General features: G+C 44.3%; 1 protein-coding gene across 5 annotated transcripts in view; it reads right to left on the reverse strand.

The window, feature by feature from the left end:
* PRUNE2 (prune homolog 2 with BCH domain) overlaps positions 1 to 12,772 on the reverse strand; it is a 377,855-nt gene that overhangs the window by 264,663 nt on the left and 100,420 nt on the right. For 2 of the 5 annotated variants that reach the window (XM_079925979.1, XM_079925975.1), the window contains exon 1: positions 5,253 to 5,588. The exons of the other annotated variants lie outside the window; for them this stretch is intronic. In XM_079925979.1, the coding sequence (XP_079782105.1) occupies positions 5,253 to 5,288 (36 nt within the window). In that variant the 5' untranslated portion in view covers positions 5,289 to 5,588. Of the gene's footprint in view, positions 1 to 5,252; positions 5,589 to 12,772 lie in introns of those variants that run through there. 5 annotated transcript variants of the gene reach the window in all.

Raw genomic sequence — 12,772 nt, forward strand, 5'->3', positions numbered from 1 at the left:
CACATTCACAGAAGTACTTTGGATTCCTGAGTTTCTTGCTTGGGAATGCTCCGGCAAGAAGCACAGTCTCAAGTGCACCAGCCCTCGGTTATGATAGGGAGGCAGCTGATCCTGTGGTCTGTGATCAGAACGAGCTCAGCTTTCCAAATGAAACTCCTCCGCCAGCATCTCCATCATTACTAGTCCTTAACACCATGGCCCTTTAAAAGGTACGAAACATTCTTTTTTTTTTTTTTTTTTTTTTTTTTTTGCGGTACGCGGGCCTCTCACTGTTGTGGCCTCTCCCGTTGTGGAGCACAGACTCCGGACGCGCAGGCTCAGCGGCCATGGCTCACGGGCCCAGCCGCTCTGCGGCATGTGGGATCTTCCCAGACCGGGGCACAAACCCGTGTCCCCTGCATCGGCAGGCGGACTCTCAACCACTGCGCCACCAGGGAAGCCCGAAACATTCATCTTAAAGACGCTTTTTGTTGATACACATGACCTTGTTCCTATAAAGGAAATCGGGAAGGATATATTTCTCAATTTCCAATCAAATGATTCCTCTGCAGACATGCTGCAGTGTTTTTCTTTCTTTTTTGGAAAACCCATCTCCTCTATCAACTCTAATGTGGTTGTTCATTTAGAGTTTTGAATGTGCTTCCTTATCCCTATGCTACATACCACAGAGTATAAGTTGACATTTAGGGTCATCCAGAATTTTTCTTCTACGGAAATCTACATATGGACCAACTCCCACTGCAGAAAGGAGCCCTTCGTCTGCAGCTGTCACTGCTCAAGTGGCAGATGCACTCCCCAGACTCTAGCAGTGACAGTGACCCTCTCCCCACAGCATTCCTGGGATATTGATGTGCCCTGTATCCTTCTGCTGGCAGCTGACACTCCCACCACACAAATGCCCAATGCTGGCTCATGACTCACCTCTGAGGGCATGTGGGCTGCAGTGATGCCCCACCCCTGAGCAGCTGCTTGTATTGCATCAGCTGGTGGGATCTGGCAATGGGAGAGGCTTGGCAGGCAGTCTACCCGGTATGGGGACCCTGGCTTCCTGCCAGCCAGAGTTCCACGGGTCTGATTCCTTATTTACTTTTTTTTTTTTTTCCTCCGAAGTTCATGGGAACTTGGACCATTTACTGACATCATGAGGCTGTCTTGGCCTGAATACATTTCTGAGCTGACCACTATGAAACTGGAGGACATTTCCCAAATCACAGTCTAGGGCTGGGAGCCCTCATTCCCTACCCGTCTTCAATTTCTCTTACCACAGAAAGAGTATAACTAAGAATGACTAAGACATCACTATGGAAATGGCGTAACTAAAAATGGAAAGCATGGCTAAAATTTAAGGATGGACCTAGAACTATAGGATTTGATCTCTGTCCCTATTCCAGCTAGAAATGGGCAGGTGGAAAAGGAAGCTGGGTGGGCACTGGCAGGAGAGAAAGAAAATGTGTTTCCACTCATTTCTAGTTCTAGCGGTGAGTATACAGATCAGAAACATAGCTGGGTTCTCGAATGGGGACGGGAACCCAGGTAACAAACATCATCCTTTGATCACCATCTCTACAGCCTCGGGGGAGGGGGGGGCGCGGTCTTACTCTCCTGGTGTTTATTCTACTGTCTTGGTGGTTGAACAATAATTGGATCAGTTCCTTATTTGTCAAGAAGGCACCATTTCTGGAGGCTGTGCTTGGGAGGAGTGACTATTTCCCTTGCTGTCCTCCACCTCCAGGTAAGGTGTTTTACAGAGAAGCTCCAGGCACCCAAGCCTGTTCTAACCACGCAGAAGGCAGGCCCCCTTGAGAAGCATTTGAGATCCAGGAGGTGGTGATCCAAGGCCACACTTGAGGTTTACTTTTGCCATTTCTGATAAATGCCACATACTCTCGGGAATGAAGGGTGGATATCAGAAGGGGAGATTTAAGGAAAAGCCAGATGAGATTAAGTAAGTGAATCTGCATCAGTTTAAGGACCAGCAGAACTGGGGTGAAAAAGAGAATTAAGAGACCACTCTCTCAATTTCAATAGAATTAAGCTCCAAACTACCTGACTAAAAATGAAAAACATCCCTTCTCCTTCAAAGGTTTCTGCTCAACCCAAGGGCCTGGCCTAGAAGAGCAGAGCTTCTCTCCTCACAATGACAGATGAATAATAAATGCTCCTAGTCGGAAGAAAGGGCATACAAACAATTTCTCCAAAGTTGTGATTATTGGAGATGCTATCATTGGCTAATAGCAGTTTCATTTTACAATTTAAAATTCCTTTGGTCTATTGAAATTAGCTAACTCCAATGACAAGGTTATGTTAATGTAACGGAGCAGGACCCTATGAGGCCTTCCTGGAACAGACTCCTCCCCCACCTTGTCCTCCACCTTTCTCCTGTCTGTAAAAAAACTTTAGCCTCCTAGGCCTTCCCTGAGTTCCAAAGAGTAAATTTAATGAGAGAAGTGAGAAAATGCAGGAAAAAAGGAAAACAGTCAAGCAAGACAAAATAATCATAGTTTAGCCATTAAACAAAGTCAAGGACTTTTAGTTCCTCTTCAAGGGCTATAGATAATATTCTGAGCCATATCCTTTGAGCTCTTTGCAGATAATGAAACTGCCACCAGGTGGAAGAAGTTAACCGTATGCGGCCCACAAGCACATAGAGCCCAGACCAGTTGGAATCAGAAGGTTGATGATGCTGCCTCCCAATTACCTCACCACCAACCAATCAGAAGAATGTTCATGAGTTGATCACGTACCCCACAACCCCTCTCCCTCACCCTGTCTTTTAAAACCTTGCCCTAAAAGCCACTGGGGAGTTCAGGCCTTCTGAGCACTAACTACTTGGACTTCTTGCTTGGCACCTGCAATAAATGCTGCATTTTCCTTCACCGCAACCCAGTGTCAGTAGATTGGCTTTACTGCATGCAGGCAAGAGGACCCAAGTTTGGTTTGGTACCATTAAGACTTTGGAAGGGACAATGGCTATTCCAAACCATTAAAAGACATGTATCATATCTACAGAATATCAAAGCAAGAATTCAAGTAGGTAGACAAAAACCTGCCCATTAGACTTTTTTTAGGTGTCATATAGATAAATCTATGTCAACTTCTGACGGAAAACAGCTTAAACATAACACCTAAATTCTATCTAATTCTGGTCTAATAAAGCATAAGTGAAAACCAGCATGATAATTTTCTTCTCCCTACAATGTTTTCCAAAGGATTAGTCTAATTTTTTAAAATCCTACCATTTTATTACGGATAAACTTCTCACAAATGAGTGCCATAATTATTGACTTAATATTTTTCTCCTAAACAAAGGGTATATATCCTCTAAAGTAAAAGGTTTACCTACTACTATAGTTGAATGTTGCATATTAAGTAAAATTTTTATTTACCTAGAAAATGTAATTTATCAGGGGAAATGTGACACTAAAAGTGACCAAACCACCTTTACTGTGGCTGAATATGAAAGGATAATTGTGATCTCTAACAAGAAACCTATCCTAAGAAAAAAATTAAAATTAGCAGTAATTGTTCTTCTGGCTAAAGCAGGAAGCTGGGAATAGTATTTCAACCACTTCTTTTTCCTGTCACTCTTTTAATAATGTAGAGTAATTGCTCGTCTAATGAAGGAACTCGGTAAATAAACTTACTCATTACTTTCAACTGATTACTCTGAAATAGGGAATTTCTCCATCACAGCAGTTGCTCTTCAGAAATGAGACAAACCTCTTGCTCACATCAAACCCCACAGTCGAAATGTTTATTATTAAAATAAATGTTATGGGAGTGTAACACAGGTGCAGTCTACAACTGCGTGATCGCAGATTGCTATTTATTTTCACCCACGAAACAATGAACTGCCAAAATTGACCTTTTCTGATTATTTCTCACTCAGTGTTAGGTAAGTAACAAAGAGCATACTTATACTATCAGAAATGCAAGTGATTTCTTCAATCAGTTTTCTCCTTCGTGTGCTCAAGTTAACCTGTACGAGGGTCAGCAGTAAACACAGAAACGATCACAAACCTCAATTCTGAAATCCCCACAGACTATCAACTCTCTGGGAAGCTTAAGGTAGAAAACAAAGTACTTATATTAGCATTAATCAACTTTAATGGTCTTTTTAAAGATACTTACAGTAAAATCTTTTTAAGAATCACACATCTGTCTTCATTCCCTTTGTAGTGTGAGGGTAAATGAATGACAGTAATAACCTGCAAATAGTCTGCCTTGTGATTAAGACGTCATCTTAATGCAGACTTTATATTTTGGCTTTTATGAAGGTTTAAAGGTTAAAGGCAACATAAATTATGCATCTCCTCCTATGCCAGGCCTGTACAAGGTGCTTTCCCTGTTCATTAAAGATATTGCTTCCAAATGGGCAAAAGCTTTGTTTTAAGGGCCAAAAGAGAAACATTTCCCTTACGTTCATTACTGCAATGCTGGAGAACCAAAACAATTCGGAATTAGGAAACTGCTAGAATGTTGTTCCAGAATGTATAGCAACTGTTGATAGACACAGTGAAATTACCCTTCACTCTTTGAACAACAGTACAGTTAGAGCCAGCCAACATGCTGGTCTCTTCCCAGGAGAACAATGGTCTGGCAAGCCTCACACCACCAGCGACAGTTGGGGTTCTCCCGTTCTGCCTCTGCCCCAAGTTGCAGTTCTGAACAGGGACCGGAGAGACTCGATTCGCACTGGAATATCCCTAACTCCCGCACTGGAGCAAGCTCCGCGCGAGGGATGCTCGGGTAAACTGCGCATTCTCACACGTTACTCCTAGTCGGCATTATTACTTCCTCACTTACGTTTTGCCACGCCCTCCAGCTAAAGTACGGTTTCTTCTCCTTTTACACTTACACGTACCGCATCTGCAGAAGTCTGGGCTCTTTTTCTCAAGGACCACACCCATTTATCCTCTAGCCTCCAGGAGCAAATTGTAGATTTGGCTGGATCTGCCTCTCTCCAACCTCAAGCCAAAGGAACCAAAGCTGGACACACAGCACCCAACTTCAGCCGAGTCACGACTACCCCCAGCCCGGCACTTTGGCTATGAGGGAGGATTATGGAGACAGACTGCCCGCTGCAAACCCCAGAGTTCCCGAGATTCTTTCCAGGGGACAGTCCGTACACCCTGACAACTAAGTGGCAAAGTTGTTTCTTCCTCCTCTGCTGCAATGTCCTTTCTTTTTCATCAACGCGCGCGCGCACGCGCGCGCACACCAACACACACAGCCTTGCTCCCTCAACTTACCAGTTTAGACTTGGCGCGTTGCAAAAATTCTTCCATGTCGTTCCGAGTGGTTTGGACCAGAGGTACCCGGAGAGCGCGGAGGACTATCTCCTCCGGGGCGAGACGTGCCGGGTCCCCGGACAGGGGCCGGCCCGGACGCAGCGACCGGCTGCTCCCTCCTACCGCTCGGAAGCGGCTGAGGTTGTGGCTGCGCCCTCGTCTGTCGTCTCGCAGGGCTCCCGCCCCACCCGGCGCCCGGCTGCCGGCTCGGGGCGCCTGACTCTGCCCTAATAAGGAAAGTGGGTGTGACGCCCGGGAGCCCCAGGGCGCGCCCCGCACGCTGGCTGGCACGCGCCTGCGGGGCCGGAGCTCTGGGCCGAGTCTCGGGGGCGGGGGTGTTGGCGGATGGCGAGGGGCTCCTCCGCCAATCGCAGGGCCCCGCTGCGGCCTCCTGACGTGGCGCGCCGAAAGATGCTGCAACCATGGACAGCGCCCAGAAGTGCGAGCCAAGTGCAAGGGGCTGCTGCAGAGGGAGGCTCTGCCGCAGGCACAGCCGCTGTCAGCCAGGGGAAGTGGAAAGAGGACGAGAGAGCCCCCACCCCACCCCCGCCCCGAGAGCCTCCCTTCTCGGCCAGCGCCTCCCTGGCTGGCTGTCAGGTTACAGAGAGCTCCAGCGGTCACTTAATGAGCTGGCTCTGCTAGCCTGGCCAGGGGATGCACTCAGCTAGATTGAGAGGTGGAGGGGGTTACTGCTGAGCTAAAAGCAGTACGACCTTGATGGAGAATAATCCGAAGAGCAGGCTAGGAGGTTGTGGTAGGCTGCATCTTTCCTCCTTGCCCTCAAAACATACCTGCCCAGTAACAGACCTCTGCAGTTCACCTCAGCTGGGTTCCCTTGTGTTGGCCCTAGAGCTATGGATACATACACCCTTCTGCAGTCCCCATCCGCTCTGACATGTATGCTCAGGAACGGCGAGGGCTATAGAACCTTCCTCCAGCATAAGGGTCTGTGTTTTTACAGGATCCTCAGATCATTTCTGTGTACATTAATGTTTAAGAAGTAATGCAATAAATACTTAAACTTACAGCTATGAGCCTTATTTAAAGCCACAGAATTTTGTTGTGTGTCCTCTCTAGGCTTACCAGGGCCCCAGATACATCCGGGCCTTGGCACATCTGCCTGTAATACCCTTCCTGCCCTCTCACCAGCCACACTGCCTGGCTAACTCATGCTTCAGCGATCGGCTTAGAGAAGTGATCTCAACCCCAACTGCACTTTAAAATCACATTATAATCATGCAGGGCTTTAAAAAATACTGCTTCCCAGGCTCTATTCCAGACCAACTGAATCAGCAGCTCTAAGAGTGGGACCACAGCATCAGCCTGGTGTAAAAGTGCTCCAAGTGATGCCAACGTGCAGCGCAGGTATGATCCTCTGCTTCTCAAATTTTAGCGTGTATATGAACCAGCCAGAGATGTACTGAAGCACAGATTTTTTGTGCCTCACTCAGGGAATTTCAGGCTTAATAGGTCTGTTTAATGGGCCCGAGAATTTCCACTCTTAACTGTCTTCCAGGGTTTGCTGATGCTGCTTAGAAGTTATCTTCCTCCAGGAAGCCTCCCCTGACCCACTCCTCCCTTTCCACTCCCAGACTGAGTCGGTTGTCCCTTCCATGTTCTCTCATAGCAACCTATATTGTCTACTCTACTATAAATTGCTTATTTGTCTGTGTTTTCCACCAGGCTGTGTGCTCCATGAGAACAAGGACCTTGCCTATCTCATTCATTGATGTATCCCTAACGAGGCTCATGTCATACATAAATTGCAATAAACATATCTTAATGAATAAATGTACATATGAAAGGTTCCTCTCTCTCTCTCTCTCTCTCTCTCTCTCTCTCACTCTTACTCTCCCTTTCTCTCATTCTGTGTGTGTGTGATTATCCAACTGTTTTTTATTCAGGAGGACCCAATAAAAAGAAATCAGTGCAGTCAACAGATCTGATTAAGAGGGAGTGAGTGGAATGTTAAGCTCTGATTTACATTCAGGCTGTATGGAAACTGCAGATTCTCTCTGCTTTCTTTGATGACTTAAGTAATTTTAAACCATCCAGGTAAAACAATTGTTTTGTCAGCCTTTAAATCTGTGAAGTTGATTACAATTCAAGTAACATTACCAAGAAAAATTCCCAAGAATTCTTTGCCTCTGACTCCATTGGGGAATTTAATGACAATCACTAAATTCCTCTGAAATTTTATTTTAAACATTTGGGGTAGGTATTATACAGCCTTGAGTTTTCTTAAATTTTTCTTCTGATGGATTCAAACTCCAGCATCTATCTCCCTGAGTTTTGCTCCACCAACAACGTTTCTGCAAAAGTTTATCAAGATTTACCTCCTCCAGGAAACCTTCCTGAACTGACCACTTGTATTCGTTTCTCGAGGCTACTGTAACAAATTACCACAAACTCAAAGCAACACGAATTTATTGTCTTACAGTTCTGAGGATTAGGATGTAGACATCTTTGGGAAGCCATTATTCTACATACCATACAACCAATTCTCCCAATTATTTGGTGGTTATCAGCCTTTGATCCTCAGTTTCTTATCATTCCACAGCATCCAGAAATCTAGTGCCTTTAACTCTAAATTAGAAGTCATCCACCCTGGCTGCACAATGGAACCATCTGAGGCGCTTTGAAAAAATCTTGATGCTCCAGCCCATCTCCAGAAATTCTGATCTGAGTGGTTTTGAGAGGGACCCAGGCATTAATATTTTTAAAAAGCTCATCAGGTAATTCTCTGTGTAGTCAAAGTTGGGAACTACTGCCGGTTAGATAAATTTGCATTCCTCCAGTCACCCAGTACTGGAGTCCACTTTGACTTATAACTTTCTCCTACCCCTTGTGGCCAAATAGTTCCCGAGTCCAGTGTCTTCAACCTTTGAAAAGACCTCCTCCAACTTCCTTCCTTTCTGTTCCAAGTGTCATCATTGTAACTCAAGTATCAGATCTGAGCCTAAAACCCACTCCCCTTCTCTCTAGAGGCCTTCACACTTGTCTGCAGAACAATCCCATTTCCTCTACTCTTTTCTTTTTACTCTCAGATTTCTTGACTTCTAGATTCCTCTCATTTGAGACCTGTATCTGAGTATTATTCATTTTGAAATTAATTATCTGAGTAGATTAGTAGGATGGTTGTTATGGACTGCGTGCTTTTCACATATTGAAGCTTTAACCCCCAATGTGACGGTACTAAGAGGTGGGGCCTTTGGGAGGCAATTAGGTTCAGACGAGGTCATGAGAATAGTGCCTCCTTGATGGGATTAGTGTCCTTATAAGAAGAGAAAGAGACCACAGTGCTCGCTCTCTCCCTCTCTCTCTCTCCACCATGTGAAGATACAGCAAGAAGTGACCACCCACAAGCCTAGAAGAGGGCTCTCACCAGGAACCACATGGAACAGCATCTTGATATTGGGGTTCCCAGCCTCCAGAACTGTAAAAGATAACCATCTGTTGTTTAAGCTGCCCAGTTTATGGTATTTTGTTATAGCAACACAAGCAGACTGATACAGTGGTAGTGCTGGGAAAAGGAAGACTTTAAGGATCATCTAATCCCATCCCCTTATTTTACTGAACAGGTAGCCAAGGCCCAGAGTAGTTCAATATCCTCTTGGGCTAACAGAGCTGCTTAGAAGCAGAGCCAGGACTGAAACTCAGCTCTCCATCGTTCATTCCTTCAGCATTTATGGATCATTACCTATGCTCAGGTAGACATTATGCCCAACCCAAGATGTATAGGCAAGATCCCTGCCCTCAAGGAGCCCATGGTCTAGTCACTATAATACAAAGAGATAAATTCAACAATTGGGAAACATATGGTATTGTACCAGTTGAGATAGAATGTGGGCTAGTGACTACAGTCTGGATTCTCATCCTTGCTGTGGTAGATTAAACATGGAGGCAAATTCTTTGACACTTCTTCCAGTAAGAAGTTGGGTCTATGTTCCCTCTCCTTGAATCTTGGAGAGCTCCATGACTTTCTGAGCAATAAAATACAGCAGAAGTGTCACCAGGACAGTTTCTAGGACCGGGCTTTAAGAGACTGACAGCTTCCACTTCCTGTCTTATGGAATACACACTCTTGGAATCTAGCCACACAGCAGCCATGTGGAGAAGCCCACATGGAGAAGAACTGATGACCCTGGCTAACAGCCCAGTTGCCAGTCATGTAGTCAGCCATCTTGGAAACAGCTTCTCTAGCCCCGGCCAGCCGACCAGCCAACACCACATGGAACAGAGTTAAGCTCTCTCTGTTAAGCCCTGTCCAAATTCCTGACCCACAGAATTATGGGATATAATAAAACAATTGTTATTATTATAAGTCATCAAATTTCTGGGTAATGTGTTATGCAGCAATAGATAACCAGAACACCTGGCCATTTACAGCATACGTAACTTTGGGCAAGTTATCCTTTCTAAGCTTCAGTGTCTTCATCTACAAAATAGATATAAAATAGGACTGTTGTGAAAGTTAAATGCAATAATACACACAAAGTGCCCAATTCCTGGCCTGTAGCTTCCATTAGTCTTTACAAAGCATCTATCAAAATATACTACCAAATGTAAAATAGATAGCTAGTGGGAAGCAGCTGCATAGCACAGGGAGATCAGCTCAGTGCTTTGTGACCATCTAGAGGGGCGAGATAGGGAGAGTGGGAGGGAGATGCAAGAGGGAGGAGATATGGGGATATATGTATATGTATAGCTGATTCACTTTGTTATAAAGCAGAAACTAACACACCATTGTAAAGCAGTTATACTCCTATAAAGATGTTTAAAAAAAAAAGAAGAAGAAACTTAATGCACTATCTTGAAGTGGAGACAAGGGTCTCTATGAAGAGAACTCAAAAAGAGGGATCAATTGTGGATGGATCAGCAGTCACTAAAAATGTGAAATTCATATATTATATTATATAAATATAATGTATTTTATATTTTACTATGTATATTTATTATATATTATATAAATATAATAGATTATATTATAATCTGTATCTATCCTACATCAAGAAACATCTTCTAAAGGTTACATTCCTTTGGAAACCTGAGCTTCGTACAGTGAGATGTCTATTTCAGAGAAAGGCACTGCAGATGCTCCAGGTATAGTGATATTTCTCTGCAATAAGGCATCTGCCTGCGCTACTCACTGATGAAATGTGAGGTCCTTACAGCAAAGCTTACGTGTTTTAATACTCCTGAGTCACCACTCCCTGCCCCGCAGAGAACTGGGTCTTCCCTTGACAGGCTCTCACTGCAGCCCTGCATCCGCCTCAAGGGGCTCTGGTCGCAGTCAGTGCCACAGTGAGGGCATCGGAAGTCTTCCTTGTAGAGCCAGCTCTGCATGCTGGCTGTGTGCTTTTGGTCAAGTTCACTGACCCCTCTGATCATCAATGTCCTCATGTGTGAAATAGGGAAAATAACACCTGCCCTAGTTACTTTACAGGATGGACAGAAAAAGCCAGATAGTAACATCTGTACATATATTGGAAAATGTTAACAATGGACAGGAGAATAACGAGGCAATCTTTTTGTTTGGTTCAAAACAAAAATTACCTGACAAACGTCACCCTTTTAAAAATGGGATGTGACTGAAATGGCAACTGCTGACTCACCATTTGGGCACGTTTCCAGGATAGCTTCCCTACCGACCAGCCATACTTCCAACAGGTGTGTTCTCTGAGCAGATGTATTATGTTGGCTGCTTTGAAATGATTTCATGTGACAAAAGATGTTCAAGAAACGGTGCCTCCCATTTTGACAACATTTAAAAGCTTTTCGAGCCTGTTTCAAGGAGAGAGACTGCAGAAGGATTGACGTGTGTTAACTGGTTCATTAATACGTGTTAACTAGAGCCTCTCATTTAGCTGTTAAGCTTCTGTAAAATGCCTGTTTTTCCCTCTCTAACGGGTCAAATGCTACCCATTTGGTCAAATAATATCAAAGGAATTGACTTTTTTTTCTTATGTATTTTGGCAAGGATTTCCAAATTTTTAAGGTAGGCTTCGCAAGACTTTTTTTTTAAAAAAGAAGTCCATATATCCTTAGTCCTCTCTGAGCTTCCGTTAAGGAAGAAGAGGGGTTAGTGGAATTGTCAGAGGCATAGTAGCAAGTGGCAGCACCCAGATCTCTTGGGAGAACGTCCTGAGAGTCAAATGTCCGGGCTTTGAATAGGGCACATACCGCCTGCGTCATTTCTGGGAACCGCAGACATCTTGTAGAACAATGAATTTAATTTAGAAGGACAGTAGAGGAGAGGGAAAGTACTCTGGCTCTATGAGTCATCAGGATAATGAGGCAGCGGCTGAGCTTTTGGATCTGTAGCCTGCTGAAAGATGAGGGGTGATGGTCTTCATGTCACTGCTTCTTCTCAAACCACGCTATTCAAGGCAGGTGGTTCAAGCTTTACACACTCTTCTCCCGCAGGAAGATATCTCAGTTCGATTCAAAACAACACTTCATGTTTCAGGGTTACAATATAATTTTAACTTGGGCACGACGGATCATGCATTTCCACTGGGAAGGTATTTGGCAAGGGGAGTGAATATTAATCATTTCCAAGTCTTGAGCGTCTACCCACACGATCTCTCATCCTTGCAACAACCTACAAGGTCCAGAACAACAGAGACTACAGCTGACTCCATTTCAGAGATAGCAAAACTGAGGCCCACATTGTTTATCAACACATCCAAAGAAATCCAGACACTGAATTAAAATTTCCAAACCTTACTGTATAACATAGGGAATATAAAAAAATAAAAGGTTTTTAAAATTCCAAACCCTTTTCATTAAGAAGGCCAATGTTTACGAGCATGAAATATCACTTTAATCTTATACTAATAGCATTTACTCTTCATTAACAAATGTATCCCAATGTTCATTGCAGCACAGTTTACAATAGCCAGGACATGGAAGCAACCTAAATGTCCATCGACAGAGGAACGGATAAAGAAGATGTGGCACATACATACAATGGAATACTACTCAGCTATTAAAAAGAATGAAATAATGCTATTTGCAGCAACATGGTTGTACCTGGAGATTATCATACTAAGTGAAGTAAGTCAGACAGAGAAAGAAGAAAGACGAATATCATATGATATCACTTATATGAGGAATCTAAAACAAAATGATACAAATGAACTTATTTACAAAACAGAAACAGACTCACAGACTTAGAGAATGAACTTATGGTTACGGGGTCACGGGGAAGGGTTGGGGGAGGGATAGACTGAGAATTTAGGATTGACATATACACACTGCTATATTTAAAATAGATAACTAACGAGGACCTACTGTATAGCACAGAGAACACTGCTCAATATTATGTAATAACCAGGTTTCCCTGGTGGCGCAGTGGTTGAGAGTCCGCCTGCCGATGCAGGGGACACGGGTTCATGCCCCGATCTGGGAAGATCCCACATGCCACAGAGCGGCTGGGCCCGTGAGCCATGGCCGCTGAGCCTGTGCTCCGCAACGGG

Source organism: Stenella coeruleoalba (genome assembly GCF_951394435.1).
Source record: "Stenella coeruleoalba genome assembly, chromosome: 7".
Lineage (NCBI taxonomy): Eukaryota > Metazoa > Chordata > Mammalia > Artiodactyla > Delphinidae > Stenella > Stenella coeruleoalba.